The sequence below is a fragment of the Chionomys nivalis genome, chromosome 9 (genome assembly GCF_950005125.1).
Source record: "Chionomys nivalis chromosome 9, mChiNiv1.1, whole genome shotgun sequence".
In the NCBI taxonomy this organism is placed as follows: Eukaryota; Metazoa; Chordata; class Mammalia; order Rodentia; family Cricetidae; genus Chionomys; species Chionomys nivalis.
Genome location: NC_080094.1, coordinates 43,890,983 through 43,918,897, shown reverse-complemented (window position 1 = coordinate 43,918,897; position 27,915 = coordinate 43,890,983). Strand labels below are relative to the sequence as shown.

At 51.5% G+C, this 27,915-nt stretch overlaps 1 protein-coding gene across 1 annotated transcript; it reads right to left on the bottom strand.

Moving 5' to 3' along the window:
• Positions 1–6,859: 6,859 nt before the first annotated feature.
• Positions 6,860–25,869, bottom strand: Siglec1 (sialic acid binding Ig like lectin 1). Its single transcript, XM_057780267.1, has 22 exons — positions 25,613–25,869; positions 25,440–25,515; positions 24,854–25,213; positions 24,279–24,575; positions 23,512–23,778; positions 23,014–23,268; positions 21,022–21,321; positions 20,115–20,372; positions 18,331–18,651; positions 17,720–17,977; positions 17,103–17,405; positions 14,727–14,987; positions 14,313–14,624; positions 13,636–13,887; positions 13,108–13,377; positions 12,773–13,024; positions 12,148–12,453; positions 11,357–11,617; positions 10,050–10,349; positions 9,703–9,805; positions 9,307–9,379; positions 6,860–8,910 (listed from the first exon to the last, which is right to left on the bottom strand). The coding sequence occupies exons 2-22, from the start codon at positions 25,486–25,488 to the stop codon at positions 8,851–8,853; spliced, it is 5,118 nt and encodes a 1,705-aa protein (XP_057636250.1). The 5' UTR covers positions 25,489–25,515; positions 25,613–25,869; the 3' UTR covers positions 6,860–8,850.
• Positions 25,870–27,915: the final 2,046 nt, after the last annotated feature.

Here is a 27,915-nt window from a genome sequence, read left to right as displayed (position 1 = left end):
GGCCCGCCTCCTCCCGTTCTCAGTCTGCCTCGCGCCACTTCGCAGGACCCTGTCTGTCCCTACCCTGGTCCGCGGGACTTGAGCTGCGAGAGCCAGAGCGACCCTCACTGGCTGCAGCGGAAACAATCCTACCTACGCTTGCAGAGGGAGGGGAGCGAGGGAAGCGTCACGGAAAGTTCTTAGAGAACCTCTCCCGGTGTTGAATAGAGGCACTGGCTGCGGAACGCCCCTCCTTCCCACCCCCTGCAGCAACGGTCAGGTCTGCCCAGGGCGCGTCTCCGGTCCTGGTCTCCCAAGTGACCTCTGGACCTGCCTTTCTACCTGCCCTGAGCGAAGATCCTCCAAGGATCTGTCTACCCGCGCTTAGTGTCGCCTGCAGTGAATCCTTCGGAGGTAACTGTCCCCTGCCGCCTAGGCGCGCGTGAGTACCTAGGGGCCTTGTGGAGGCCACGGTGCTGGAGACTGTGGTTTCTGGAAGAGACGATGGTGGTGGGCTCAGGGGACTCGCGGCGATGGTCAGATGGTACAGTGCCACAGATCCCCAGGCGTGAGGAATCCTTCTCCAAATTTTAGGGGACATTGCTTTCGTGTTGTAAAGTACACTTCCCGATGCATTTGGATAGCAAAAGATTTATCTTTGAAATAAACTGGTTAATAGTTTGGTTGTGAGAATTTGGAATGTAAAAGTTCTGACGACAGAGAAAACTATGTGTACAGAATTCAAACATCAAACAGTATCAGGCAATGGGTCCCTCTTGGATCAAGACAGGACACTCAAGACTGCCAGCCTGGGCAATAGAGATCTCCAGGAAGGGAAAGGGAGGGGGGAGAGGAGAGAGAGAGGGGGGAGGGAGGGAGGGACGGAGGGAGGGAGAGAGGGAGGGAGGGAGGGAGGGAGGGAAGGAGAGACTCCAGCGTCACATAAACTGGGTGTGGCAGCACACACCTGTAATCCCAACAGGTGGAGGCAGAGGACAAGTTCAAAATCACCCTCTGCTACAGAAAACTGAGTGAGATCGGCCTGAACTGAAGAGGGTGGGCTCTGTCACCAGGGAGATGGCTTAGTGAGCAAAGGGCCCAGCTGTGCTATTTGAGCTCAGGTCTCCTGCAACCGCAGAACGGCGCACACGCCTTTAAGACAAGTGCTGGACATGACAGAGACAGGCAAATTGTTGAGCTCCAGGTTCAGTAAGAGACCCTATCTCAAAATTATGATGGAGAGTAACATAGGGAGATACCCAAAGTCACCCACACATGCCTTTACAGGATGATTGTACAGAGATACATACACATACATACAAAGGTGAGCATCCACACATGCATGCACAGGTTAATGTACTCCCTACACAGATACATGCACAAACATATAAAGGTGAGGGGAGACTGAAAGATAAGCGAGCCATGATTCACGCCTGTAATTCCAACACTCCAGAGGCAGCTCGAGCTACACAGCAAGACCCTGCCTCAGAAACCAAACCCAAAAGCATAAAATGCTTAGGAAAGAATTCCTATCTCTTCAGTGTCCATGCTTTCAATTCTCCTTTCCCACAGGAAGCCACTGCTACTGGTTTCTTATGTACGTTGTTTTAGATACAGAGTTGTTTATAGACAGACAGACAGAGAGATAGCATAGTCATTCACATTTGTAGCCTTTTTTTTTTCTTTTTTTTTTTCTTTTTTTTTTTTTGGTTTTTCGAGACAGGGTTTCTCTGTGGTTTTGGAGCCTGTCCTGGAACTAGCTCTTGTAGACCAGGCTGGTCTCGAACTCACAGAGATCCGCTTGCCTCTGCCTCCCAAGTGCTGGGATTAAAGGCGTGCGCCACCACCGCCCGGCTGTAGCCTATTTTTCTAGCGAATGGTTAGTCCTCCTTTTAACAATTTGAGGGACCTCTGTGTATGAAGGAGATTCGCCTTTGCCTGGAGTATGGATTGTGTTTTCCCAGCCCATGAGTTTTACCCAGCTTATTGCCTATGCCTTTAGTTCATTTGTTCTTGTAGATGAGTAGCTTTCAACTGTATCACTATAATTACATTTTTCATGAATTCTGCTGCCACCGGACAGTTGGTAGGTCTGAATTTGAGACTGTAACAAAAAGATTACAAGGGCATTTGTGTGCATGTGTCCTTGGCATCCTCCCTGGCCTGTTCCCCTTCTTTATCTGTCTGCCGGGGAACACATCCTTAGGAAGTCATTTGTCTGTGAATTCTCGCCTTGGGTAACAATATGGCTTTGGTCATGTTGGGGGTTCCAGTGCAACAGGTGGAGAGGCTGCATGTCCTTTCCCCGTGAATGAGTAAGAGGGGTCACCAGAAATACTGATGGTGGCAGAGGCTATTCTTCCACTAAATTCCCTGTTCCTTCTGCAGGTTGAGCCTGGGGGGCGGAGGGATACGATGGAGGAATCTGTCATATCTAGATTCACTCGGATGCCTCTTCCCTCATGCTGGAAGGATTCGAGAAAGTTAGCATTAGTTGTTGACAGAATCTAGGATCGAGAGAGAGAGGGAGAGAGAGAGAGAGAGAGAGAGAGGTTTCTGGCAAAGCCTGTGGAGAATTATCTTGATCGTTTGGTTAAAGTGAGAATACCTGTCCACTGTGGGTGGCACCATTCCCTAGGCAGGTGCCATCTGACAGAGTTGGTTGATGACTTTAGGTAGCTTCAGCCTAAAACAAGCTGAGGGTAGGGAAGTGGAGCAAAGCCCCAGTGTAGACCTTCAGGCTATGTGGAGAATCCTCTACACATAGCCTGAAGTAAGCAAACGCAGAGGGGCCGAGAAGAAGGCAGGTCCTTCAAAGAGCACCATGGCTCCTACAGTCAAGGGGAAAGCCACTCCGGCTGTAGAGTATGCCTTTGCTGTCTCCTTCAGAAGTGGTCCCTGATTACCAAAGCCAGGTTATTATTCCTGCATGGTACCTCTTACTGTGGCATGTTTCACACGGCTTCCTAGTTGCCGATTTCCTTTCACCAGACCAAGAGCACCATGATGGCTGGGAATTCATTTGCTGTACATCCTGGTATGGGACCTGGCCCAGCTGAAGTTAACAAGATGAGGAAAGCTATTGACATTGCTCTTGGCTGCCTCACAGCTAGACGGTGAGACTCTTGTTGAACATACAACACACTAGTTGCAGCACATTCATGAATCAAGCCGGAACTGACCTCATGGCTGACCTCCACAGTGCCAGAAGGTGCTATGCAGGTGAATGCTACAAGAACGAGCTGCCAGGTAAGATGTGCCCAAAGGTGCAATAGTGACATGAAGGTTATGGGAGTAACCAACCACTTTCTGATTAGCTCTGAGGCCTGCTCCACAGGAGAGAATCTATGCCTGGTACTGTAAATCAAGTCAAAAGCCCATGGCTCCGGAGGTCATAGACCCTGGAAGGGAGCCTATTACTGTTGTTCTGCTACATGGGACATGTCAAACAGCTTTCTAAACATTGTTTATACCCATAGGTTAGTGCTGCTCTCTCCTTGACCAGAGAGCTGCAGTGGGTGACAATTACTGCAGAGAGTCAAAGAACTGAAAATAACAGACTGTTGAGTGCCCCTCCCTAAGTAGGACGTCTGTTATCAATTCTCCAAAGGCTCAGGGGACATCAGGGAAGGGGGGCAGGGAGAATATAGGCGCTGGAGGACGAAGAGGATTACTATAGGCTGCTGTGTCCTGCACATGACATGACCATTGCAATCAGGATCGCATAGCAGCGGTGGCTGGCTGCACAAGACCAAGCCAGCAAGAGCAGTCACCGTTCTAACAGGCAGCACTAATTGGACTCCGGGTTATAAAAATAAATAATAAATAAATGAGCAGATGTGAAGTTGGGAGGGGGATATATTGGAGGGTGTCTGGTGGGGGACTGGGAGGGGACACTTAGGAATGAGTATGATCAAGATACGGTGTGCACGTAAAATTGTCAAAGACACTCAAAATAAAATAAAATAAAAATATGAAGTAAAATTGACCATGTGTGGTGGTGCACACGTCTAATCCAAGCCTTTGGGAGGTAGAGGCAGATGGGTCTCTATGAATTTAAGTCAGTTTGGTCTGCAGAGAGTTCCAGACCTGCTAGGGCTACATAGTGAGGCCCTATCTCAAAAATAAACAAGAGGGCTGTAGCCAATTGAGCCATGCAGAGATCATTTATTCTTGCAAAGCTCTGTCTCCTAAACCCAGACAAGTTTCCAGACATGTCAGGGTCGTTTGTGCCAAACTCTCTAAACAACCATAAACTTGCACTCTGCGGTTGCATTTGGAAGGAAACAGTGGACCAAAGCTGAGGGAGGTGGAGTCCAGAACATCATGGAAAAACGATTTATCAAATATTTGTTGGTGTCAGTGTCCTGAAAACTGTGCCAGTGCTCAGAATGGGCACCTCTCACCACCTCCAAATGAGTCTTAGCCTGTGAACACCCAGAGCATGGTGTCTGAGGCAGGCATTGTCAATCCTAGCTCACAGACAAGGTCCAGGGTGGTGCCTGGAGATGCCAGTCTGGTGTCAGGTGCTTCAGAAACAGTGATGGGTATGCATAGAAGTCCCCAAAGTCATGGTCAAGGCTCCATCCCTGACAGCCCAGAACACCCAAAAAGAATTTGTTCTTTGGCAAGGTGAACCGAGTGCTTAGAAACACAAGAAATTAGTCAGAATTTGGACAAGCAGCTCAGGGTTCTGGATATCCAGTATAAAAGGAGAGATATTTTTTTTCTCTTTCCTTCCTTTCTATTTCTTATTTATTATTTTGTGGTGGTGTTGTTGAGACAGGTCTCATTGCGTAGACCAGTCTGGCCTGCCTCTGCCTCCTGAGTGCTGGGATTAAAGGCATGCATCTCCACACCCGATCTGTTCTGTTTTTAAGAGATGAGGTTTTGCTGTGTCGCCCACACTGATCTCAGTCTCGTGGGTTCAAGGGATCCTCCCACCTCAGCCTAGAGCGGCTGGGGCTGCAGGTTCACAACACAACACCCAGGAATAGTGGCAAATTTTTTTAAAAAATAAACTTTCTTGCCCAAATATATATTCAGAAAATGAGCAGCTCAGCAAATCTTCACAAAATGAATGCACTCATTTAACCTGCTCCAGAAGCTCCGTGGTGGATCCTGCCAATCCCTTTTGCCCATCAGTAGCCTTTGTATTGGCGTCTATCCCATTGCTTAGCTCTGCCTGTTCTCTGTCTTCATTGTGAACTTGATTAGGTTTAGAATCATCTAGGAGACACACCTCAGGGCACGTCAGTCAGAATGTTTCCAGACCGGAAGACCCACCCCGAATGTGGGCAGCAGCCACTGATGGGCTGGTGTCCTAGACAGGGTAGGGAGCCAATGGGACCATCACTGGTCTCGCTCTGCTTCCTTACTGACACAGTGTGACCAGCTGCCTCCTGCTCCTCCCTCACAGCTATAGCCACTTCTAATGTCACCTTCCCCACAAAGGTGAGCCTGAACCTCCTAACTGTGAGCCAAGAAAGAAAATCTTTCCTTCCTAGGTTGCTTTTGTCTGATGCTTGGATGCAGCAGTGAGAAAGGAGCTACTCTCCACAGCCTGGCCCTAGCTGCCAGCCCCTCCCACGGAACATTTGAAACCCGTACTCATGTGGTCACCTTCAGGTACAGCCTCTCATATCTGTGTGGACGCGGTACAGTCTGTCACCTGCAGGCACAGCTTCTATGTCTGTGTGGACACGGTACAATCTGTCACCTGCAGGTACATCTTCTCATATCTGTGTGGACACGGTACAGTCTGTCACCTGCAGGCACAGCTTCTATGTCTGGGTGGACACGGTACAGTCTGTCACCTGCTTCTCATGTCTGTGTGGACATGGTACAGTCTGCCACCTGCAGGTACAGCTCCTCATATCTGTGGACATGGTACAATCTGCTGAGCCTTCCCACTGATGTTGCGTATTTAGTATTTCAGGTTCTGGCTATGATGGATAACATGGTTATGAACATTCTAGTACAGATCTCAGGGTGACATAAGCCCTTACTTTTCCTGAGTAAATAAATGCCCAAGAATAGAATGTCAGGGTCAAGGGAAGAATATTTTACCCTTAATGGACATTGGCAAATCATTTCACAAAGTTGTCATGTTTAAAGTATGATGCCAAAAATAAAAATTAAAAAATAAAGTATGATGCCATTTTATAAATATCACAGGAAAAATCAAATCTATGGCATTAGAAGTCAAGCTAGTAGCTACACTTTGGGGGGTTGGGTGGGGGTATTCTGGGGTGCTGGTGTTTCTATTTCTTGATCTCGTGTGGATTACATGGATGTGTTCCATTTGGAAACACCACTGAGCTGACACATGTACCATGTGATGATATTTGAATTTCAGGTTTAGTTCACAAGTCTAAGGGCTTCAGGCCACTAAGGATTGAGCCAACTAGCCTCTCTGAGCATTCTTCAACACACCCCCTTGGGAGGACATGCGAGCCAACAAAGACCCAAGTCACATATTCCCAAACCCACAATGCCCACCACCCTTTGGTCATCCCTGATAGCCTGGAACATCTTCCTGCCCCAGGTTTGTGCTCTCCTTGTCCTGCCTCTGGGTTAAAGCTGGCTTTTTGTCCTACTCAACAAAATTGTAGAAGAAACAATGTCACAAGACATATGCCAAACCTGTACTGGTCCTTAGGAGTGAGCAGCCCATTATAGGAGCTATGAGGAGTAGGAAGGGACACAGGTGACTTCAGCAGACGGTGTGAGGTGAGCATCCTGTGATTTACACTCCTTGGCCACCTGCCCACAGACCGTGTCTGAGACACTGGGCTATTAATTGATTTTTGTGAATTCTAGCCTAGGCACTTTGGTTGCAAGAACAAAATTGACTACAGTTGAATCCTGGAATGGCAGTTTATTGGAGGAACACGCTAGAAAGGCTCCTGGAGAAAATATGGTATTCAGGCACAAAAACGAAAAGGACAAGAGGAGGACCAGAAGTTCAAGGTCATCCATTTTCAGTCATTTAATGAGATTGAAGTCAGTTTGAGCTACATAAGACCTTGTTGGAGGCAGGGGAGGAAGGAAAGAAAGAGAAGAAAAAAAGTGGTCCTAGAACAAGCAATAGCACCACCTTGGCTACACAGTTACTCCTTTCCTGATTCATTCCCAACCTTCTAGCCCTATTCTGGCCCCACCACTCTCCAGGTTCTCAGCTCCAGGCCCTTTGTTCCTGACACCATCTACTACCAGGCTGCTGCAGGAGTCACCAGCCCACTGCAAGCCCAGTTCCTCCCATCCCTGACCTCCCAGGACGCTTCATTCCTTCTTGGTGATAATCATTTGTTTCAACAGACTCTGGAGCATGGGCATCCAGGAAATGAACAATTGTTCACTTTGCCATGGAGAGAGATGCTTGTTCATATTTGAACAGGTAACACCCCTGTCTGCTCCTGGCTCTTGGAAGAGCTGGTACAGCTGTAGGGTTGGGAGGGACCACACCCTGTACAGAGATGTACACCATGCCCTTGCCCTACTGAGTGTGATGGTTTGAATGAGAATGGCCCCCATAAGCCCAGGTGTTTGAATGCTTTGTCCCTGGTTGATGAGCTGTTTGGGAAGGATTAGGAGGCGTGGCCTTGTTGGAGTAGGTGTGTCTCTGGGGGTGGGCTCCAAGATTTCAAAAGTCCACACCAACCCAGGGCTTGTCTGTTTTCTCTCTCTCTCTCTCTCTCTCTCTCTCTCTCTCTCTCTCTCTCTCTCTCTCTCTCTCTCTCCTGCCTGGGATATAAAGCTCTCAGCTCTTACTCTGGTGCCAAAACTGTCTGCTTCCCACCATGATGGTCATGGGCTAACCCTCTAAAACTGTAAGCAAGGCCCAAGCTGAATATTTTCTTTTCTAAGAGTTATCTTGGTCATGGTATCTCTTTACAGCAAAAGAACAGTAACTAAAACATCTAGGGACCACCAGGCCTTGGTTTCTTCTGTTTTATCATACAAGAGGGAGAGCCTTCCAGGAAACCCAGAACCAGAGTGGCCAGGGACACTGAGTCAGAGCCAAGAGTGAGGAAGGCAGTCTCTTCAATATCAAAAGTCCTAGGGCTGAGTCCACAGTTAGGATCTTTCAGAAATACAGGTTCCAAACACAGTCAAGACTCAGAATAAAGAGGACATTTCCCAGTCTCCCTCACAGCTTGGTGTGTTTATGTGACCAAGTTCTAGGTGCTGAGGAGTGGGTAGAACTGACAACCATACTTTCCAGTTTTACAGACCATGGGGACAGGTGTGCCCTTCACTCCTCTCTTCCTTCTCACTGTAGGACCAAGCTCACTGCAGTCACCTGAACCTCATAATCAAAGGCAACATTTGGGTGATGGAGAAAAAGCAAGAGAGAAGGATTCTAAGCCCCAATATCTTATTATTCCATAGCATAACCAGTACAGGAGAGAAAAATAAAATTCTGTCACGCGGAAATCACTGTATTCGGTCTCTGTTAAAACAGCCTGACTGATATTCTGTCCGGTAAAGAGTATCTTAGCAAGTCTGTGAGGACCCGGATGTCATTCTAACCAGTCAAGAAAGTCCAAGGTGACCTGGATGCTGTTCTAACCAATCAAAAAAGTTCATGGTGGCCTTTGAAAAGAAAGAGGCAAAGGGACACAGAGGAAAGCTTCACAGAGAGATGTGGGCAACATGGCTGACTCAGTCTCAGAGCCCTGGAGGCAGCCAGTTGGCCTCCATTCCACCTCTCCATCGCTTTTCTTAGGAATGAGAGGCTTGGAAGCAGGTCTTGGAAAGTCAGATGTTACCGTGCTGCTGGTGCAGACGTAGGCAGGACCTTGATCACAACACCTGAGTTGTCAGACAGCATCAACCACCTCCTCCTGAGGGCGGGTAAGTCATCCATCAGCTCAGGGGTGAGACACAAGATGATGTCTCATGTGTGGATGCATCCAGTCCTAGGAGCTTCCCATAAAGAAAACCTGAGTCACAGGAGGTCCCACACTGACATGTGGTCCTAGGAAGAGGTCATCTGCAGAAGAGGAATACGCTAGGGGAGAGAAGATGGTCTTTCTCTCCTGCCTATCACCTATCAGCCTTGAGGAAGAAAGACTTCAAAACAGAAGGGGAGGCACAGGAAATGCCTTGATAAGGCTACCCGTGCCCCCGAGTCATGCACCCAGAAAACACATAGCTGCTCTGAGCCTCAGTCAAAAAAGCTCTCCCGCTTCCCCAAAGAAACCCAGGCTCCTGTGTGCCTCTCTCAGCCGCCCCTGGTCCCAGTGCTGTCCTAGGAATGGGAACACTGTCCAGATGCCAGATGGCACTGTCACACCTACGCATGCCCACATATGGATATACCTGCAGAGTGTCTTTATGGGTGGTCATCTCTGCTGAGTTCTCGTTCACGTTCATCTTATGAGAATGCCTCCTTCTGCATGGGCAAGAGCAGACTCAGTCCCTCCCCGCAGCTTCCCAGCCTCCCTCACTGCAGAGGGCAAGTGGGACACCTCATTTGCTTCTCCCCCCCCCCCAGCTCCTTCTTCAGCACAGAGTAGATACAAGCAAAGGAAAGCTACTGCAAGATAAACTGGAGAGGTGATTTGGGAGGGGATCCCCAAATTTGGAGAGGGCAGGAAAAGGGAAATTTGAGGGCTGTGGATTCTGTAGGGGAGAATTTCCCTCCAAAGATTTGGGGAACAGTGGAGGGAATGGGGTGAGCAGAATGAAGTATCCCCCACCCAGCTCTGGACCCACCTCCAGGTGTGCCAGGCTCCCAGGCCCAGCAGCAGGCACAGGAAGCCTGCCAGAAATCCCAGGACCCAGAGCAGCCGCTGGAACAGTTGCAGCCGGTGCAGAGCTGCAGTGTAAGGAAGAAGCTGAGGAACTCTCTGGGCTCCAGGCCCCCAACACTCCCTCCTGAGGCGACCCAACCATAGTAGAACTGACTTTAACTTTCACTTCACCCCCAAGCCCCAAGCAAGAGAGCCCCCGTGCAATTTATTTAGACTAGACAGACAAGTTGTCTAGTGGCAGAAGTCTGAGAAGGAAGTGAGAATCTTGTGCAGAGTGACTCCAGCGGTTGCTAGTGCCATTCTCCTCACCTCTGCTCCCAAAGGAGGCTGAGGCTGAGGCAGAGCCCAGGACGTTGGAGGCAGTGCACACGTACTCCCCCTGAGTGCTGGCTCCGAGTTCCTCTATGTCCAGTCTCAAGGCATTTGGGGAGGCAAAATGAACGTGGGGTTTGGTGGGAACACCCTGAGGTTGGTTGGAGGCTACAAGTTGAGTGCCCAGGTGGAGGGTGAGGCTGGCTGGGGGCTCACTGTCCACTCGACAGTCAAGGATGCCCTGGAGGCCACCCTGAGACTCCACAAACACTGTCAGAGTGGGCGTCTTGGGAGGATCTGTGAGGAAGAAGAGGATAGTGACTGTAGACACCGACCAAAATTCCTCCCTCGGCTGTGGCCTTGCTGTCCTTCCAGGAAACAGTGAAGATCATTTCCTCACTCCTGAGGCAAAGGTGACATTAAGGGGAAGGGGAAGGGTGCCTTAGTCAGTAAAGTAGTTGCCACATAAACATGAGGGTTATCTGAGTTCGATCCCTAGCACTCAGTAAAAATCTAGAATCCTAGGACTGTGGAATCAGAGATAGGAGGATCCCTGGAGCGCTGTGGACATCCAAACTTGCTGAATTGATTCCGTGAGGGACCTTGTCTCAAAAGATGGGGTGGAGTGTAATAAAGATAGTGGCCTCTACCCACCATGTACACATGTACAAACGGGCACACGCATACACACAGCACACAGCACACACACACACACATTTTTAAATGGCATTGTGGGACTTTGGAACTGGATCTCAAGATGTCTTGCAGCTTCCCTTCCACTTCCTGAAACAACCTTGTTTTGGAAAGCTCAGACCAGCCTGCTGACCATGTATGGTCACCCTGCAGTGACAAGTGAAGCCATCTTAGTCTGTTCCGTCTCAGCAGAGCCACTAGTTAACTGCTGCCAGGAGACCAGAACTGCCAACCTGAGCCCTGTCCAGATTTCTAACTCACAGAATTGTGAATTTGGGATAACTTGTTACCAAGCAGTAACTGATTGATTCAGCTCGGGCTCAGATGAAGAATGGCCTGAGAAAACCAAGGCTAATGATGATCTCCTGTGCACCAGGCATTCAACCTGCTTTATCTTCTGTATTCATCCCAAGAGGATAGGATGAATGTGCCCTCTGTTTCAAAGGTGGGGAGCGAAAGCATAGATACACAGCCACATACAACCAGCCAGTGGGAATGCTAGTGTTCTAAGATCCAATACCTATCTTCAAAACTCTTACTCTATGCAGAGGAAAAGGCCTGATGGAGACAGATGAGATGTGGAGAGACGAGGCAGGTGGGTTCATACTCACAGAGGACACGGAGCATGACAGGAGCAGAGGTAGTGACCCCAGTGGGCAGTTCAGCCCTGCAGTGGTACAGTCCAGCCTGAGCCCGGGACACGTGGGTGAAGGAGAGTGTGGGCACAGGCTGTGTACGTAGCAGATGGCGATTCCAGAACCATGTGATGGTAGAGTTGTCCATGGGCTTGGCGCCACCAGGGAGGTGGCAGCTTAGGTTTAGGGCTATACCCTCTGGCACATCCAAGCCTGGCTCAGCTGCCACATGTATGTCTGTGGTAGAAGGACAGGTAAAATGATCAGGGACCTGTACATTGTGGGGTGATCTCAATCAATCTCGGGCTCAAGGCCCTCCACAGTGGGGCTGTGTCTCTGGCATAAAAACAGCATGGTGGCATCGCGTTCTGAGGTTCCCATGACAAGGCTGAGCCTCCAGCATCAGAAAAGGCCATCTGAAGTGTGAGGCTGTGTCTTGCCCTCAGCCTGGGATTCTCAAAGGTGCGCGTCTGTCTTGCCCCCACTGCAGGCTTCCCCAGTGAAGGGCATGTGAGGTCAGGCTATGTCTCCTCCCCCTCCTTCCACAAGCCATTAATACCCTTCCTTACTTCAACGATAGGGCTGCCTCATCCCCTCAGCCTGGTCTACCCCTTCCCCGAGGGCCATGCCTCCTCCAGCAGATCAGACTTCTCAGGGAGGAAGTGTTTATTCATACGCCTTCAGGGTGGCAGGCCCTCACATGGGATCCAGCCCCACAATACCAGAACCCCAAACCCTAGCCCCCTCCTCACCCCTGTCCCACTCACCAGTCTCTCCCGGGAGCTTATGCGTGGTACTGATGGAGCCCAGTGCATTTCGGGCTGTACAGACATAGACACTGTCATCTCCCCCAGTCACGCCTTGCACCTGCAGTCGAAGAGCATTTCGGGCCACCTGGATGTGGCCTGTCCCTGATGCGGAGCTGGGAAGCTCATGGCTGGCAGCTAGCACCTTGCCGTTGTGGGATAGGACTAGCTCAGCAGGTGGTTCGCTGTCCACAGTGCACTGTATCACGACCGTGAGCCTGGCCCTCGAGTCCCGAAAGGAAGACAGGACAGCATCCCGAGGGGCATCTAGAGGTAGGGCAGAACACAGAGGGGGGCCCTGTAGAGACGTGCATGGCTCACTGCCCATCTGCCCAATGTTGGTGAAGCTCGTTTCCAGACAAATGTCCCCCTCCTAAAAATTATGCCTTATCAAACGCCTGTGGGCAGAGCCCTTCTTGCAGGGTTCCTAGGGCCGTGATATCTCCGTCTTCATTGCTAATGCCCTCTTTTCCCCAAGTGCCCATTTCTAGATCGTCTGTAGTGCCATGCCCACCCTAAGCCAGTGCTGGGAGCACCCTCTGCCACCCTCACCCCTGAAAGCCACAGCCAAGGAACCCCTGCTTACAGAGAACTCGCAGGGTGGCAGGCCGGGAGCCGCGTGTACCCTGTGTGTCATGCACCTGGCAAAAGTAGGCGCCGGCGTGAGCCCTCGTAGTCGCCAAAAACTGGAGTGAGGGAGCTGGCCCCTCCTGAAGCCAGCGGCCATTGTGAAACCAGGCATAGAGGGTGGGTGGGAGGGCAGCAGGGTCCTCGCAGGTCACTGTGACAGGCTCCCCCTCAGACACAGTAGCAGAAGGAGCCATCTTCACTCGGACACCTGAACCAAGGAGTCCAGAGTCAGTTGGCCCAGCTAGACGTTACAGGTAGCTCCCTCCCCTGCAGCCTTGGTCCCTGTTTCACCTTCTAGGCGAAGTTCCAGGGAGGTGTTGACTTTGCCCAATGGGCTGTGGGCAGAGCAGCTATAGAGACCCTCATCGCTAGGCCTCGGGTCCCGAAGTTCTAGGCGCAGGGTGTTGGGGACAGAGGCTTCAGATGAAGAGGTTAGAAGGCGCCCGCCATGGCTGAGAGCTAGCCGGGCGGGTGGGCGACTATCCACAGTACATAGCACCAGGGCCAGCCGCCTGGCCTGCGTCTCCAGGAGGTAGGTCAGTCGCAGGCTTCGGGGGGCATCTTAGAGATCCAGGAGGCGTACAGAGTTCAGAAGCAGACTTGAGAAGGTCAGTTAGAAGGAGCAGGAGAGTTCCCTACTGTCTGCCTTTCTAGGGAGAAGACCCGTCCCCATCTCCCCCAACTCTTAAGGTCTCTTGTCTCTTGCTCCACAGCGGGCTAGTAGCGGAGTTCTTAGGCTGCACACTAGGGGGCTCTCCCGTGCCCTGATCCCTGTGAGTTTCTGTCTTTCCACCATTGCCCGCACCCACCCAGACTCACAGAGGACATCCAGGGTGACAGGTCTGGAGAGGTGAGGTGCCTGGCCAGGGAGTCCCACACCACAGCGGTAGGAGGTGGCATCTATGACTGTGACATTGGGCAGGGAGATGGAACGGGCACCAGGGAGTTGTTGCCCACCCTTGTACCATGTGTAGCTGAGCGGGGCCTGCTCAGCAGTCCACACCAAGCAGGTCAGGTTGACCTGCTGACCTTCCTGCACAGTGGCATTGGGCCACGCCTGCACGCGCACAGCTGGGGAAAGGAGGAAGTCACGAGTGAGTGTCTTTGAGCTGTGTGAAACAAGCCACTATCTCCACATGGTTCAGGCGGCTGGTACTGAGAGACACTTCAGGCTCCCCAGGAACACACTGCTGCTAAAGGGGTCCACAGGTTGAACCCTGGGGGTCCTGAGTAGAGTTCTTCAAAGTCCAGATGGTCCCAAGCCCCTCCCTGTCTCTGGCTAAGGGTGAATGGGTGAAAAGAGCTCCCTGGACAGCTGTGGTCTCTCTTGAGATGTCTTTTCTGGTTAGTTTTATGCACCGGGCACCCAGTTTTTAAACAAGGCCTTTCATGTACCCTAAGTCCAGAAACCATACCCCTAATTAGCACAGGGTTGGGGCTCAGGCTTATGCTCCTAGGCTAGAACCTCCTGCATCCCCTCGTCTCTCCACACTGACCCTGGGCATCGAAGTCGGCTGTAGCAGAGGCCTGACCCAGCGTGTTGGTGGCCTCACAGGTGTAGAGGCCATCATCCTCCAGCCCGGTAAAGTTGATCTCCAGACGCAGTTCATTGGTGCTCACAGTCACACGCAGCCGGGAATCACTGCTCGCCAGTTCCTCTGAGCCTCCTCGGGTCGAGGCCACGAGGCGGTTTCCGTGAAAGAGCCGCAGCTGAGCTGGGGGATCGCTGTGGACATTGCAGACCAGGAGGCCGAGTCGTGTAGGGCCTGTGCCTAGCAGGGCACTGAGCGTGGCCTGGCGTGGGGTGTCTACATCAGATGAGGAGGGTCAGGATGGGTCTAGGTCGTCCCTCATGCGAGGTCTGTTGTGGAACACCTCCCTTCCCCCACGTGAGTGGAAAACAACCTTACAGGATACATGGAGGCTGACAGGGGCAGCCAGGCTGGCGGTAGCTGAGTCTGGAGCCTGAGCTTGGCAGTGGTAGGCACCAGCTTGCCTCAGACTTATGGCCGCAATGCGGAGTGTAGATGAGGTTGAACTTAGGAGAGGCCGGCCATCCTGATACCACTGGAAGGAGGTCCCCTCGGGGATCCCTGTGGGCACCTGGCAGCTCAGGACCACAGCCTGGCCCTCCTGGAGCTCGGGTGATGGTGAGACCTGGACCCAGGCTCCTGCAAGGAGAAAATGGGGTAGAAGAGGGCTTGCCACGTCCCTCCTGCTGTCTGGTTCTGTTTATGTCTCCACAAGAGTGAAGCGCCCCAGGCCTGTGTCTGCAGCTGCTGAGGGCTCCCTCAGGTCCGGATCCTCGTCTTCCCTGCCCCTTGCCTGAAATGTGCCTTGTCCTGGCCCTTACTTCTTACCACCTGGAGTACAGGTTTCTGGTTTGTTTTGTTTCTTTCTTTGGTATGAGTTGGTTGGTCTTTTGGTTTCGGTTTTTTGAGACAGAGTCTTACTCTGTAGCAGCGGGCTAACTTAGAACTCACTGTGTAGCCCTTAGATTTATGATGACCCCTTGCTTCAGCCTCCTGAGGGCAGGGATTAACCGTAAGCTGCATTTGAATTTTGGGTTTTGTTCTGTCGATCGTTCTCACCTGTGGCAGGTGAGCCTCGGCAGAATAGAGTTGATATACTCTACAGCCAGTACCTGGCACAGCACCTACATGTGTTGGCCCTAAGAAAGGATGGTTTGACCACAAAGCGCTGCCTGAGGGGGGCTGGTTCATGCTGGGGCCTCTGAACTGACTGTCAGCTGCATTCCCCAGGAGTAGCCCAGAGTTTGAAAGGAAGGTTGACAATAGCTGTTTTTTTCCAACTTTCTCTGACCAAGTCCTTCACCCATGATGAAGGTCATGACAGCCCAGAGAGTGGGGAGTGGGCATAAAGGAATCAGGGGTCAGACCATGAGGAGGAGAGACACTAGAGCCGTGACGGAAGCCAAGGCCAGGGCTAAACTAGCCCACGGTCAGCAGAGCACTACTTCAGGATGCTCCCATGACCCTCAAACTCTCTGCCTAACATGTGGATGAATAAATTAGGGGACTGGAGAGGTGGCTCAGAGATCAAGGGCACTGGCTGCCCTTCCAGAGGTCCTGAGTTCAATTCCCAGCAACCACATGGTGGCTCACATGTGATGAGATCTGGTGCCCTCTTCTGGTATGCAGGCATACATGCAGGCAGAACACTATACATAGCAAATAAATAAAATCTTAAAAAAAAAAAAAAAAAGCTGTGCGGTGGTGACACACACCTTTAAAAAAAGACAGGTAGAATCAAAGCAAATGTCCCAATTGTCACCACTTCACAGTCTGAGAGAAAGATGTGTGTCTCCTTGGCCCGGGCCTTGTGGATATCACCTTTCCTTTTTCCTGCTGTATTTCCCTACATGGACTTTTTATATTGTTTTCTTGAGACATATGCACCCCAGGCTGACTTTAAATTTGCTCTCTCCTTGCCTCTGCCTCCTGAAATATCTGATTTACAGGGGTTTGCTACTTTGGATACCTGTTCTAGGAGATTTTCTATAAAATATATATATATATATATACACACACACATATATACATATATGTAATATATATGAATATACGGGAGACTTTCTATGGAGACTATATATGCATATGTGCATATATATGCAACATAAATGAATATATTACACACATGTGCATATATAGCATATGCATGTGTTTATACATATGTGAATAAAGACGATAAATATATTGTTTGTATGAATATATATAGTCATGTGTATAACATGCATTACTGGATTTTATATGAAAATGTTTAAGTGAAGCAAAATTACATTACAAAATAAGCTGCGTTAGAAAATTCTCTAGCCAGCTGGGCATGGTAGCTCATATCTGTAATCTTAGCCCTGAGGAAGCTGAAGCAGGAGTCTGAGGCTGGCATGGATGCATAGTAAGTTCAGAGACTCCCTGTCTCAGAAGATAAGGAAGGGAGGGAGGGAGGGAAGGAGAGAGGGAGAGAGGAGGGAGGGAGAGAGGAGGGAGGGAAAGAGGGAGAGAGAAGGGAGGGAGGGAGGGAGGGAGGGAGGGAGGGAGGGAGGGAGGGAGGGAGGGAGGGAGGGAGGGCAGGCTCCAGCTGAAACAAGCCACCTGTGCGGTTACCTTACAGGCACTGCAGTTAGTGCAGGTGGGAATAGTGAACACCAAGGGAGACCTTGTGAAGGCTCCAGACTGCACACGTCTGCATGGAACTCACAGTGCGGTGTCTGGCTGGAGCAGTTCTGGATCTCAGGGTTTACCTGAGGTCAGAGGGATGACACTCACCTCTGACCTGGAAGAAGAGTGAACTGTTGGCTGATCCGAGAGCATTGGTGGCCTCGCACTGGTAGTTTCCAGAGTCCTCAAGACCTAGTTCTCGAATCTCTAGCTGCAGGGAGTTGGCTGTGGCCTTGGCCTGGATTCTGCCATGGGAAGGATGCTGGGGTTCCAAATTGGTGGCCAGGAGATGCTCCCCACGGAATAGAGACAGGTGAGCCAGGGGACGGCTGTCCACAGTGCAGATAAACACAGCCATGTGGCCCTGACTCACATCCAGGAGAGCTGACAACTTTGGAGGGTCTGGGGCATCTGCATGAACAGGAATCGGGGTAGCTACTCAGGTGACTCTAGCCAACCTCACTACATTCTAGCTATCACTCTGTGCTCCCTCCTCTTGAACATACTCCATAGCCCATCTGGTCATTCCAAGCTGGCCTTTATCTCCTCAGGCCCCAAGCCCAACCCTAACCCCCCGTCCCTCCACCCCCCAGGTCCCTCCACCCCTCAGGTGCCTTTGCCCTCTAGGCTCCTCCATCCTCCATGCCCCTTCACTGTCCTTGCCCTTTAACACACACCCTAACCCCTCTGCCCTCCAAGCTGTGATGCCCTCAGTCATCACCCACACAGCACACTTAGGACCACAGGAGCTGAGAGCTGAGCCCCGTCCTCAGTGAGAAGGCGGCAAGCGTAGATGGCAGCATCGGTTCTGGCCACGGGCTGCAGCCTTATAGTCTCCAGTGGTCCCTCGGTCCACGGCACCCCATTCCGGAACCAGGAGAAGTTGGCAGGGCTGACAGAAACTTCCTGGCTCACATTGCAAGTTAGGTTGGCCTCTGTGCCCTCACGCAGTGTGTCCGCCGGCGAGATGACCAGGACAGTGGCTGGAGGATAGGCAGCAGGGACTCACTGGGGACAGGCCTCTCTCTGGTTAGCCTCATTTAAAGCCCACCTTGACCCAGGCTCGCTTTCCAACTTTAAATAGGGAAGGATGGAGAGGAAAGCCAATAAGATGTGGGGGCGTAGAGGGTCATGGAAGAGGGATGGAGAGCGAGGCAGCCCCACTGTACTTTCTCAGAGGAGAGCCTTGAAGTCCCAGGATATAAAGGGAGGGACACTGAAGCTCCCTCTGCTTCCTCCCATTGTAGACAGAGGTCGTTTTGCCTGGTCAGTTTGCTTAATGCAGGGGTAGTGTGAGCTCAGGTTATCGCTCCCTCAGTCCTCCTCTACTCCTTACCCTTAGCATTGAAGGTGGCTGAGGCAGAGGAGTTGCCCAGTGTGTTGCTAGCCTCGCACAGGTACATGCCCTCGTCCTCTAATACTGGGTTCTGGATCTCCACACGCAGTGAGTTGGAGGCTCTGCGGACCTTTGTGCGTGAGGAACAGCTCCCACACCCCGATGGAAGAGAAGTGGCCACAATGTGGCCCTTGTGGAGAAGCTGAAGATGAGCTGGGGGGTCGCTGTCTACGTGGCACAAGAGGAGGCCACGCCGGCTAGCCCCAACACCAGAGGTATCCAAATCCAGCCTGGCGGTGAATGTGGGCTTTCTTGGGGGGTCTGTGGAGAGGAAGAGCAATCGGCACTCATTTCATGGCTAGGTGAGGGCCCCAGGTATACTTTAGCCTGGCTAGGCTCCAAGAAGCACACCAAGCAATCACACACAGCTATGTAGAGTGGGCACAGCTCAAGGGTTCCCAGACGACATTGGCATTCATCTGTGCTCCTTATCTACTGCTGAACTGAGTCTTCCCAGAAGGGGAGCCATTTTCCAGCTGGGATCAAGGTGTTGTATTATCAGACACCCCGCATGTCCCATCTACCTCTGAAGCAGAATACCCTCAGGGAAGTCCCCACGACTGCTGCTGTCTACACCCACTCCTGTCGCTAAACAATACCTCAAAGTTCATCTCATCTCCATTCATTCCCCAGCCTAGATCCCGACATACTAGATAACACCTAAGATGGCCTCCCTAGCTTTGCTGCTGTTTCGGCAGTTTTGATGTTGAAGGCTGTCAACTTAAAGGCTCTGGAATCATCTAGAAGATGAACCCATGGGTGGGCACAGTGTGGGGTTTCAGGTTAAATTAATTGAGGTGTTATGATCCACCCTAAAGGTGGGTGGCATCCTTCCATCGGCCAGGGTCCCAGCCTGAATAAAAAGGAGAAAGTGCCGGGCGGTGGTGGTGCACGCCTTTAATCCCAGCACTCGGGAGGCAGAGGCAGGAGGATCTCTGGGAGTTTGAGGCCAGCCTGGTCTACAAGAGCTAGTTCCAGGACAGGCTCCAAAGCTACAGAGAAACCCTGTCTCGAAAAACCAAAGAGAGAGAGAGAGAGAGAACTGAGCATCAACCTCTGCCTCCCTCTGCTTCCTGACTGCAGACCAGCTGCCCTCCTGCTCCTATGGCCTTTACTCCACGTTCAAGCTAGAAGTCAGAAGAAGCCCTCCCTTCCTCGTGTTGTCTTGTGCAGCAGCCAGAGAAGTCACTAAGTGATTCTAGAGTTGAACACAGGGCCTTGAACATGCTAAGCAAGTGCCAAAAAAATGGTTCCGTTCTAGAGATTTCTCAAAACACGTGGCCAAAAGACAGCTAGCAGACCAGTCTCCCACATAATCTCACTCCGGCACTAGAAAACTCATGAACACCCCCCCCTGGGGGAGGCCCTCAAGTGTGACCCTAGGGTTCATATGGAGCATCAGTCTTGGGGGGCACAAAGGAGCTGGACAGTCTGTGGGACACATGCACATCTTTTTGAAAAACGTGATATCTGATACCTGAGGGTGGGACAAGCTGGGACTTAGAGCCATGGTATATTTTAGAAGCAAAGGCTGGGTTTGGACGTCAGGGATTTAAGATCTGCCTCATCCCCCCAACTTCCAGCCCAGGTTGATAGGGTCCATTGTGGAATGTCCTATGAACACTCTCTGATGTGAACCTAGGGTCAGGAGAATATGAAAGGGGGTGGCTGTTGGGGTCCCAATGGGATAATCCCACATCGTGGGCGATGGCCAGACCACTCACAAAGCACAGTGAGGACGGCAGGCTGGGAGGGGCCGCTGGTGCTGGGGCCAGTCTGTGCCACACAGTAGTACGAGCCAGCGTCCGTGCTGGAGGCTGCAGGAAGCAGAAGGTCGCTGCCGGATCCCTGGAGAAGTAGTGCTCCGTTCAGGTACCAGGAGAAGCGAGTGTCAGATGCTCGGCTCAGGCCGCTCCTGCAGCTCAGAGTCACGGCCTGCCCTTCCACCACCTGTGCTGAAGGACTGATGAGGAGCCGGGCCACTGGAGAAGGGGGACAGAGAATAGGCTTGGGTAAGCCGTGAGAGCCCTGGCCCTCTGTGCAGCTCTGCAGGAAGCCCTCTGGACATCTCTCTTCACACGCCGACGTGGGCTTTGTGGCCTCAGAAATCAGTTCAGATGTACTGAAGCCAGGGTTACCTCAAGACTTATGGCACCTGGACTGAGGCTAGAAACGTAGCTCAGTTGACAGAGTGCTTGCCTAGCATGGCTGAAGGCCAGGGCTCAGTCCCCAGCACTGCATAACCAGACGTGGTGGGGAGAAAAAACAGCAAAAATCTGGCTTGAAGGATCAGCTATGCCTCCCAGGGCCTTGGAAGGAAGAACGAACAATGTATGCTCCGACAACTGGAGGATTCTATTTCTCTGTCTCCCACATCTCATCCCTAACAAAGATCCTGACCCCAGAGATAAAGAAATAAAAAATAAAAAAAATGGATGTCTATAAAAGACCCTACAAGTACAGAGTCAGAGACACGGGAGAGAAATGATCTGATCAACTATGTTTCCCTTTTTGCCTTCTCTTCCAGAAATCTCTAAGGCTGGAGTGACAATATGAGATGAGATCTTCCATGGGCCCTAGCCCGAGAATTTGGTCCCTCCACTGGTCCTCCCTGCTGTGTGCCCACATTACCATTAGCATGGAAGTGCAGGCTGGAAGTTGCTCTTCCAAGGGAGTTGGTGGCTGCACATGCGTAGTCCCCACTGTCAGAGGGCTGCAAGTCTCGGATCTCTAGGCGCAGGGAGTTGGGGGCGGAGGAAATGCTGAAGCGAGGATTGAGGTCATTTTCTCCGGAGCTGGAGGCCAGCGTGAGGCCTCCGTGTGAGAGCACCAGTGTGGCCAGGGGCTCACTGACCACAGAGCAATGAAAGATGCCCACAAGCCCAGCCTGTGTCTCCAGGAAAGTAGTCAAGACTGGAGCAAGGGGTGGATCTGTGTGGGAACCAGAGGTGGCTTGTCATTCTCAGACAGATCACTTCCTGAATCCCCTGTTGTAGCCTATGCGTTCCCTCTACCCCACAGAGCCCTGGAACAGAATGGTCTCAGACCCTCTTGAGCACTTCTGAATATACTTTACCTTCTGGATGGGCAAATCTGTTAGCCTGGTTAGCCCTCATGCCCACACTGCAAATGGAGGTCAGGGCTCCAAATTAGGTTCTCACTTTGTAACCAGGCTGGTCCCAAACTGGTGATCCCTCTGCCTCAGCAGCCTCCCCAGCGCTAGATTACAGTGGTGTACTATCATGCCTGGCCAGTGTCTCATTTCAAAGATGAGAAAGCTGGAACAGTCCAGGCAGAGGGTAGCATTCTCGCCAAGCGATCAAAGGGACCATTAGCAACACAATACAAGCTGGCCCTGAGTGCCTCCCAGCGAGAGAGATGCTCCAAGTGAGACACAGAGTCATACCTGTGGCCTTCCCAGTCAAACACATCTCAGGCAATTGCAAACTGAGGATGGGGAAGGGTCAAGGACTGCCCATAAAGTCTGGAACCAGCATTCCAGTTCCTGGTGTGGTCCTGGAGTGAGGGTCATGTTCAGGGGAATCTTGGGAAATGCGCCCGGATCAGGTGTGGCATAAACAGACCTTACACATACAACTCCAGGCACATATATAAGGACGATTGTCCACTTACTATTGCTCCACTCAGGACTTTTCACCTTTATGGTGCTGTGAAAGTCAGGATATTCTGTGCTTTGAGCGTTGTCCTTTGCCTAGGCTACTGGATTCCAGTGTGACCCTCTCTCATGCCATATACTGTGCCCAGCCTAGGAGAGCCACTGGCTATCTGGCGTATTGTGCTATCAGCAGGCTTCGGATGCAGGCATTCGGTGACTTCACAGGCTAGTTGGCACTTAATTGTGAGCTAGGCATGTGTTAACTGGCTTGACCCAAGCGTAGCTAGCATGAGGCTGATGCACACATGTTTCCGACTAACTGAACCAAACTCAGGCATTCGGAACCTGGATGTAGCAGATACCTCTTCAACTTTGAATTTTTTTTTTTTTTTTTTTTTTTTTTTGTGACAGGATCTCACTATGCAGCCCTGGCTAGCCCAGAACTCATAGATATCCACTAGCCTCTGCATTCTGAGTTCTGGGGTTAAAGGTGCAAGAAAAGTTCTTTGTGGTGTGGCCCTGTCATAATTCTAAGTGCACCTGTAGGAAGGTATGTAAGTAACATGTGTGCATGTGTACAGAGGGATAATGATATATATATAATGTATATGCACATATGTGCACATGTATGTGTGTGGGATAAACAGTACAACCCACGTGCACATGCAGAGACAGGATACAGTGCCTGCAACATTAGTCAACAGGCAGAGACTCTAGACTAAAGGTATATGCTGAATGTTTTTGAATGTTTCCTACAATTTTTCATGAGGTTGAACTTTTTTCTAGATAAAACGCTTGTAAACATAGAAGGAGATGGAGTCTGGGAAGGTCAGCCGTGTGTAGGGATGCAGAGCTGGGCACAAGCTTATCCCCATTTGGCTGCCTAGTCCGCAGCTGGGTGAAGGGTGATGATACTGTGTCAGGGACCCCAGGTTTCTTGCAGGAACTCCATCCACCCTTTGGACCTCCTCCGATGATGTCTGCTGCCCCACAGGTTGGCCACTTACATCTGACCACCACACTCACGGGGCCGGAGCGCTCACGGCCCTGGGTGTTCTGCACCTCACAGAAATAGAAGCCGGTATTGGCCCTGGTGACGGCAGGCAGGTGCAAGGTGGGAGAGTGGGCATCTTCCAGGAGAATGTTGTTCTTGTACCAGCTGTAGCGGAGCTCCTGGGGTGCCTCTTTGGGGCTGGTACAGTCCAGCGTCACTGTCTCGTTTTCCAAGACGGGCCCCGCCGGGCTCCTCTTGACCTCAACCACTGCAAACGGCATGGGACACACCCTTAGAGTTCTGGCTATTAGTCAGCTTCAACCTCCACATGTTATACTGACCCCCACCCCCACCCCATACAGGAGGAGCCTCCTCCAGTCACTCATTCCCAGGGCCCTCCTGACTTGCCCCCTGTGAGAAGGCGTTGTCACGGGTATGCAAGCCTCCGGTACTGTCCTACCACCAGGTCCTCTCAGCTCTCTAGCTAGATTCAGCCTCAGCCAGAACTTACTAAAAACATGAAGGCTGACTGGGGGTGATACCATAGAGCCCACATCATTTGTTGCTTGGCAGGTGTAGACCCCAGAATCATTCCAGGCTGCTGAGGAGAGCCGCAGCACACGACCACCGGCTGGGAGGCTCACTCCATCCTTGGTCCACAGCACAGAACTGACATCAGGATAGCTGCTGTTCACTTGACAGGTGAGTGTAACTAGATCCCCTGGAAGGATGTTCTTTCCTGAGGAGCTGAGGAGGATCTCCACACCTTTGGGGGCATCTGCAAAGCATGATGGGATGTCAGATGCGGTGCGTAAGAACGGCGGGGTGTTTGGCACACTTCTTTCGCATCTCCTCTCTAAGGAAGACCGGAAGCCCAGGGCCATCTGTTCCCCCACCATGAGTGTGCATGTAGTGGTAACAGATATGGGGTGCACGCATATGCACACATATGGAGGCCAGAAGTCAACCTTGAATGCTGCTCTCCTGGTGCTGTCTACCTTACTTCTTTAGACAGAGTCTTTCATTGACCTAGAACTTGCCAGGTAGGCTAGGCTGTCTGGCCAGCACACCCCAGAGATCCATGCGTCTCTGCCTCCAGGTAGGCTAAGCTGTCTGGCCACCACACCCCAGAGATCCATGCATCTCTGCTCCAGGTAGGCTAGGCTGTCTGGCCAGCACACCCCAGAGATCCATGCGTCTCTGCCTCCCTGGTACGGGGATGATAGGCATGAGCCGTCACACAAATGGTGTTCCGTGACAGGGCTGTGACACACTCACGCTGCACTTGGAGGTAGACTTCTTTCTGACTGCTGAGCGTGGCCAGTGAGAACCGACAGCGTAGGGCCCGGCCGTGGTCCTGCCAAGATAGGGGCATATGCAGGGTCTCCTGGTGATTGACGCCAGTGGGCTCAAGGCTCTGGTGACTGAAGGTCACAGAATGAGAAAGGTCCTGGCCTTCCCACTGCAGGCTGGCCTTCTCCTTTAGACACACGTAGGGCGTAGAACAGTTGAAATTCGCCTCCATGCCCTCACGCAGCTCCTTTGGGGCCGTAATAGTGGGAGCGCTGGGGTCCTCTGAGAACAAAGACAGGAATTCTCAGGGCTAGGCTTCATCTCCCCTTAAACTTTTGTTGCAAGAACCCCAACCAAAGGGTGATCTTGGTCAGGGGGGCCTCAAGGGAAGGAGAATTTTTGGTGATCACCCACCCCCCAATGTTACAAGAGGGAAACAGTGTTAAGCCAAGACCAGAGCAGGAGTTGAGGCTGAAGACCTCGGTAAGGTCCAAGCCAAAGGCCAGAGTGGCACAGTAGCCTGGGAGTCCCTGAGAGTGGTCAGTCCTCAGCCTCCTCACTTGTCACGGTGACCTTGGTGCCTCTGACATCTGACCAGCGGTTGACATCACTGATCTCAAAGCGGAAGTTGTAGTTGCCAGAGTCCTCAAGCTTCAGGTCTTTGAGTAACAGGTTGCACACCTTGTGATCCATGTTTCCCATCAGCTCAGCGCGGCCCCTGAAGCGCTCCTCCACCTGGCTGGGGTCCCTCGAGTGGATCACCACCTGCCGCTTGCCTGAGTAGTCATAGTACCAGATGGCTGTGATGCCATCGGGCACCTCTACACTGGCCGGGAAGCTGAAGATGCAGGGGATGAGCAGGCAAGACCCCTTCAAACCCTGCACATCCTTGGGACTGGAGACACCCCAAGTGGTCTGGCCTGGAGGCAGGTAGGAGAAGGACAGAAGAGAGGGCCTGAATTTACTTCAGAGCCCTGTCACCTGCCCAGGAAGGGGTGCTCCAGACAGTGCACCCCCAGCAAGGACCTCTCAGTCCCCCAGGAATGGGATGTGCTCAGCCATATCTTACCTAAGGCATAGTCTGGCTGCTCTGCCGGGTCCCCAGAGGCCAGACCCTGTGCAAGTCACTAGATCTGTGCAACTTACCTGCTGAGAAGACAGAGGCCAGCAGGAGCAGTGAGAAGAGGACACACATCACCAGTCCTCAGCTGAACTCGGGTACCTAAGAGAGCAGTGTGACCAGCTGGGCGGGCATCCAGAAGTCTCTTAGGGACACCCTGGGGACACTTTGGTCCCAGAGGCAGCAGGTTTTATCTCACCTGCTATGTTGGCCAACCCAACAAGGAAGGCAGGGTTCCTACAGATGCCTGGGGCAGCCACCAGCAGGGAGCCAGAAGCCTAAGTTCCTGGTGCAGGGAGTGACTAGAAATGCCCTCACTTGATGGCAGTGTCCCAGAAAGTCTTCTGTGTTCCTTGACTCCACCCCCTGAGGACTCAGCCTCAAGGCAGGAGAACAGTTGCGTCTCTTTCTTTACTTCTCCCTGGCCCCTCCCTATTACCCAAACCAAGAGTTCACAGACCCAGTGAAGTATTCCAGTGCACCCAGAAAGCACAGTGGACTTACTTGAGATTTGTCTCCTACCTCCAGTCTTACCAACTACAGGTCAGAATGTATCTTACTGAACTTCCCAAAATGCTGAGGCTGCTTGCTTGTTTGTAGACAAAGTTCTCAACTTCATAGCTCAGGATGCTCTCAGACTCACAGAATGCCCCTTTGGCCTCCTGATAACTGGCTTTGAAAAGTCATTCCTTTCAAGCCGGGTGGTGGTGGCACATGCCTTTAATCCCAGCACTCGGGAGGCAGAGGCAGGTGGATTTCTGTGAGTTTGAGGCCAGCCTGGTCTACAAGAGCTAGTTCCAGGACAGGCTCCAAAGCTACAGAGAAACCCTGACTCAAAAAACCTAAATAAGAAAGAAGAAAGAAAGAAAGAAAGAAAGAAAGAAAGAAAGAAAGAAAGAAAGAAAAAAAAAAAAGCAAAGTCATTCCTCTCAAAGACTTCTGTGGCTCCTCATCACTCATGAGAGTTGAAAGACCTCCATTCCTTACCACACATTCCCTCCCCTTTCCATGCACTTCACAGACTCACTCTGGGCACAGGCTTGCCTCCTCACTGGGCACCCTAGCTGCCCAACTCAAACCCCATCATAAATGATCTTTGCCTGCAGAAATCCTACGCAGCCTTCAGGACGCTGCACAAATCTCTAACTTTCCCTCTGGAGCGAGTCCTGAAGCCACAGTAGAGAAGCCTCTATGTTTTCCTTCTTCTTGGCTTCACCCATTTCTTCAGACCTAGACCTGAGGACATGTGTCCACAGCAGTGTAGAGCCCCAGACCCAAGGGATCTTCTCAGTGACTGAGACAGGAGTGTGTGGTCCTTGGAGCTCAGAGTCCGGCTAGAGAGGTGGCAAGGAAACTTTCACGAGTTAGGTGGTACAAGGGTCCTGCGCCCTTGAGGGTGTTCTCACACGCAAATATGAGTTAAGTGCCTATTGTATACCATGCACAAGAAGTCCTGTGCCAAAGAGTGCCACAGTGGGGAGGAACTCCACAGGCCTAGAAGAAGACCTAGGAGACAATGTCTGTGGCTCAGGCAGTGCTTTCCTGAATTAGAAGCTAGGCACAGTGGTGCACTTTGTAGGATGGCGAGTTTGAGGCCAGCGTGGGCAAGATAGTAAGACCCTGTCTCAGGAAAGAAAATGGACGAAATAGGTAAGATGCTGTACTGGACAACTTGACACAAGCTAGAGTCATCAGAGAGAAAGGAGCCCTAGCTGAGGAAATGCCTCCATGAGATCAAGGCATAAGGTGTTTTCTCAATTAGTGATCAATGGGGGAGGGCCCAAGCCATGGTGGGTGGTCCAGCCCTGAGCTGGTGGTCCTGGGCAAGCCAAGGAGAACAATCCAGTAAGCAGCACCCCTCCGTGGCCTCTGCATCAGCTCCTGCCTCCAGGTTCCCGTCCTGTTTGAGTTTTGATCCTAACTTCCTTTGTTGATGAACAGCAACATGAAAGTGTAAGCCAAATAAATCCCTTTCTCCCCAATTGGCTTTTTGGTCATGGTGCTTTGTTGCAGCAATAGAAACCCTAACTAAGACAGATGGACTTGATTTTGTGAGCACCAAAAAATGCTGTGCAAAGAAATGAAGAAAAGACCACCAGGGAATGCGAGAAAATATTTGAGACTCACTTATTAAGGATTAATATCCAGAACATGTAGAGAATTCTGACAACAGCATAGTCTCCTCCAAAATAAAATAATCCAATTAGGAAAAATGGGCAAAGGAATTGGACAGAAACACTTCACTGAAGACATGCTAGTGGCCAATAAACAAATGAAAAAACAAAACAAAAAAATTGGTAAGTCATTAGTAAAACGTAAGTCAAAACCAGAGTGAGGGCTGGGGAGATGGCTCAGATGGTGAGAACCACAGCACCTGAGCCAGGTGTGCGCATGCATCCAGTCCCCCAGCACCGGCTGCAGGAGAGACAGAGGACCGACGGCATTTGCTGGCCAGCCAGTTTAGCTGCAAGGGATCCTGTCTCAGGGGAATAAAGTGAAAAA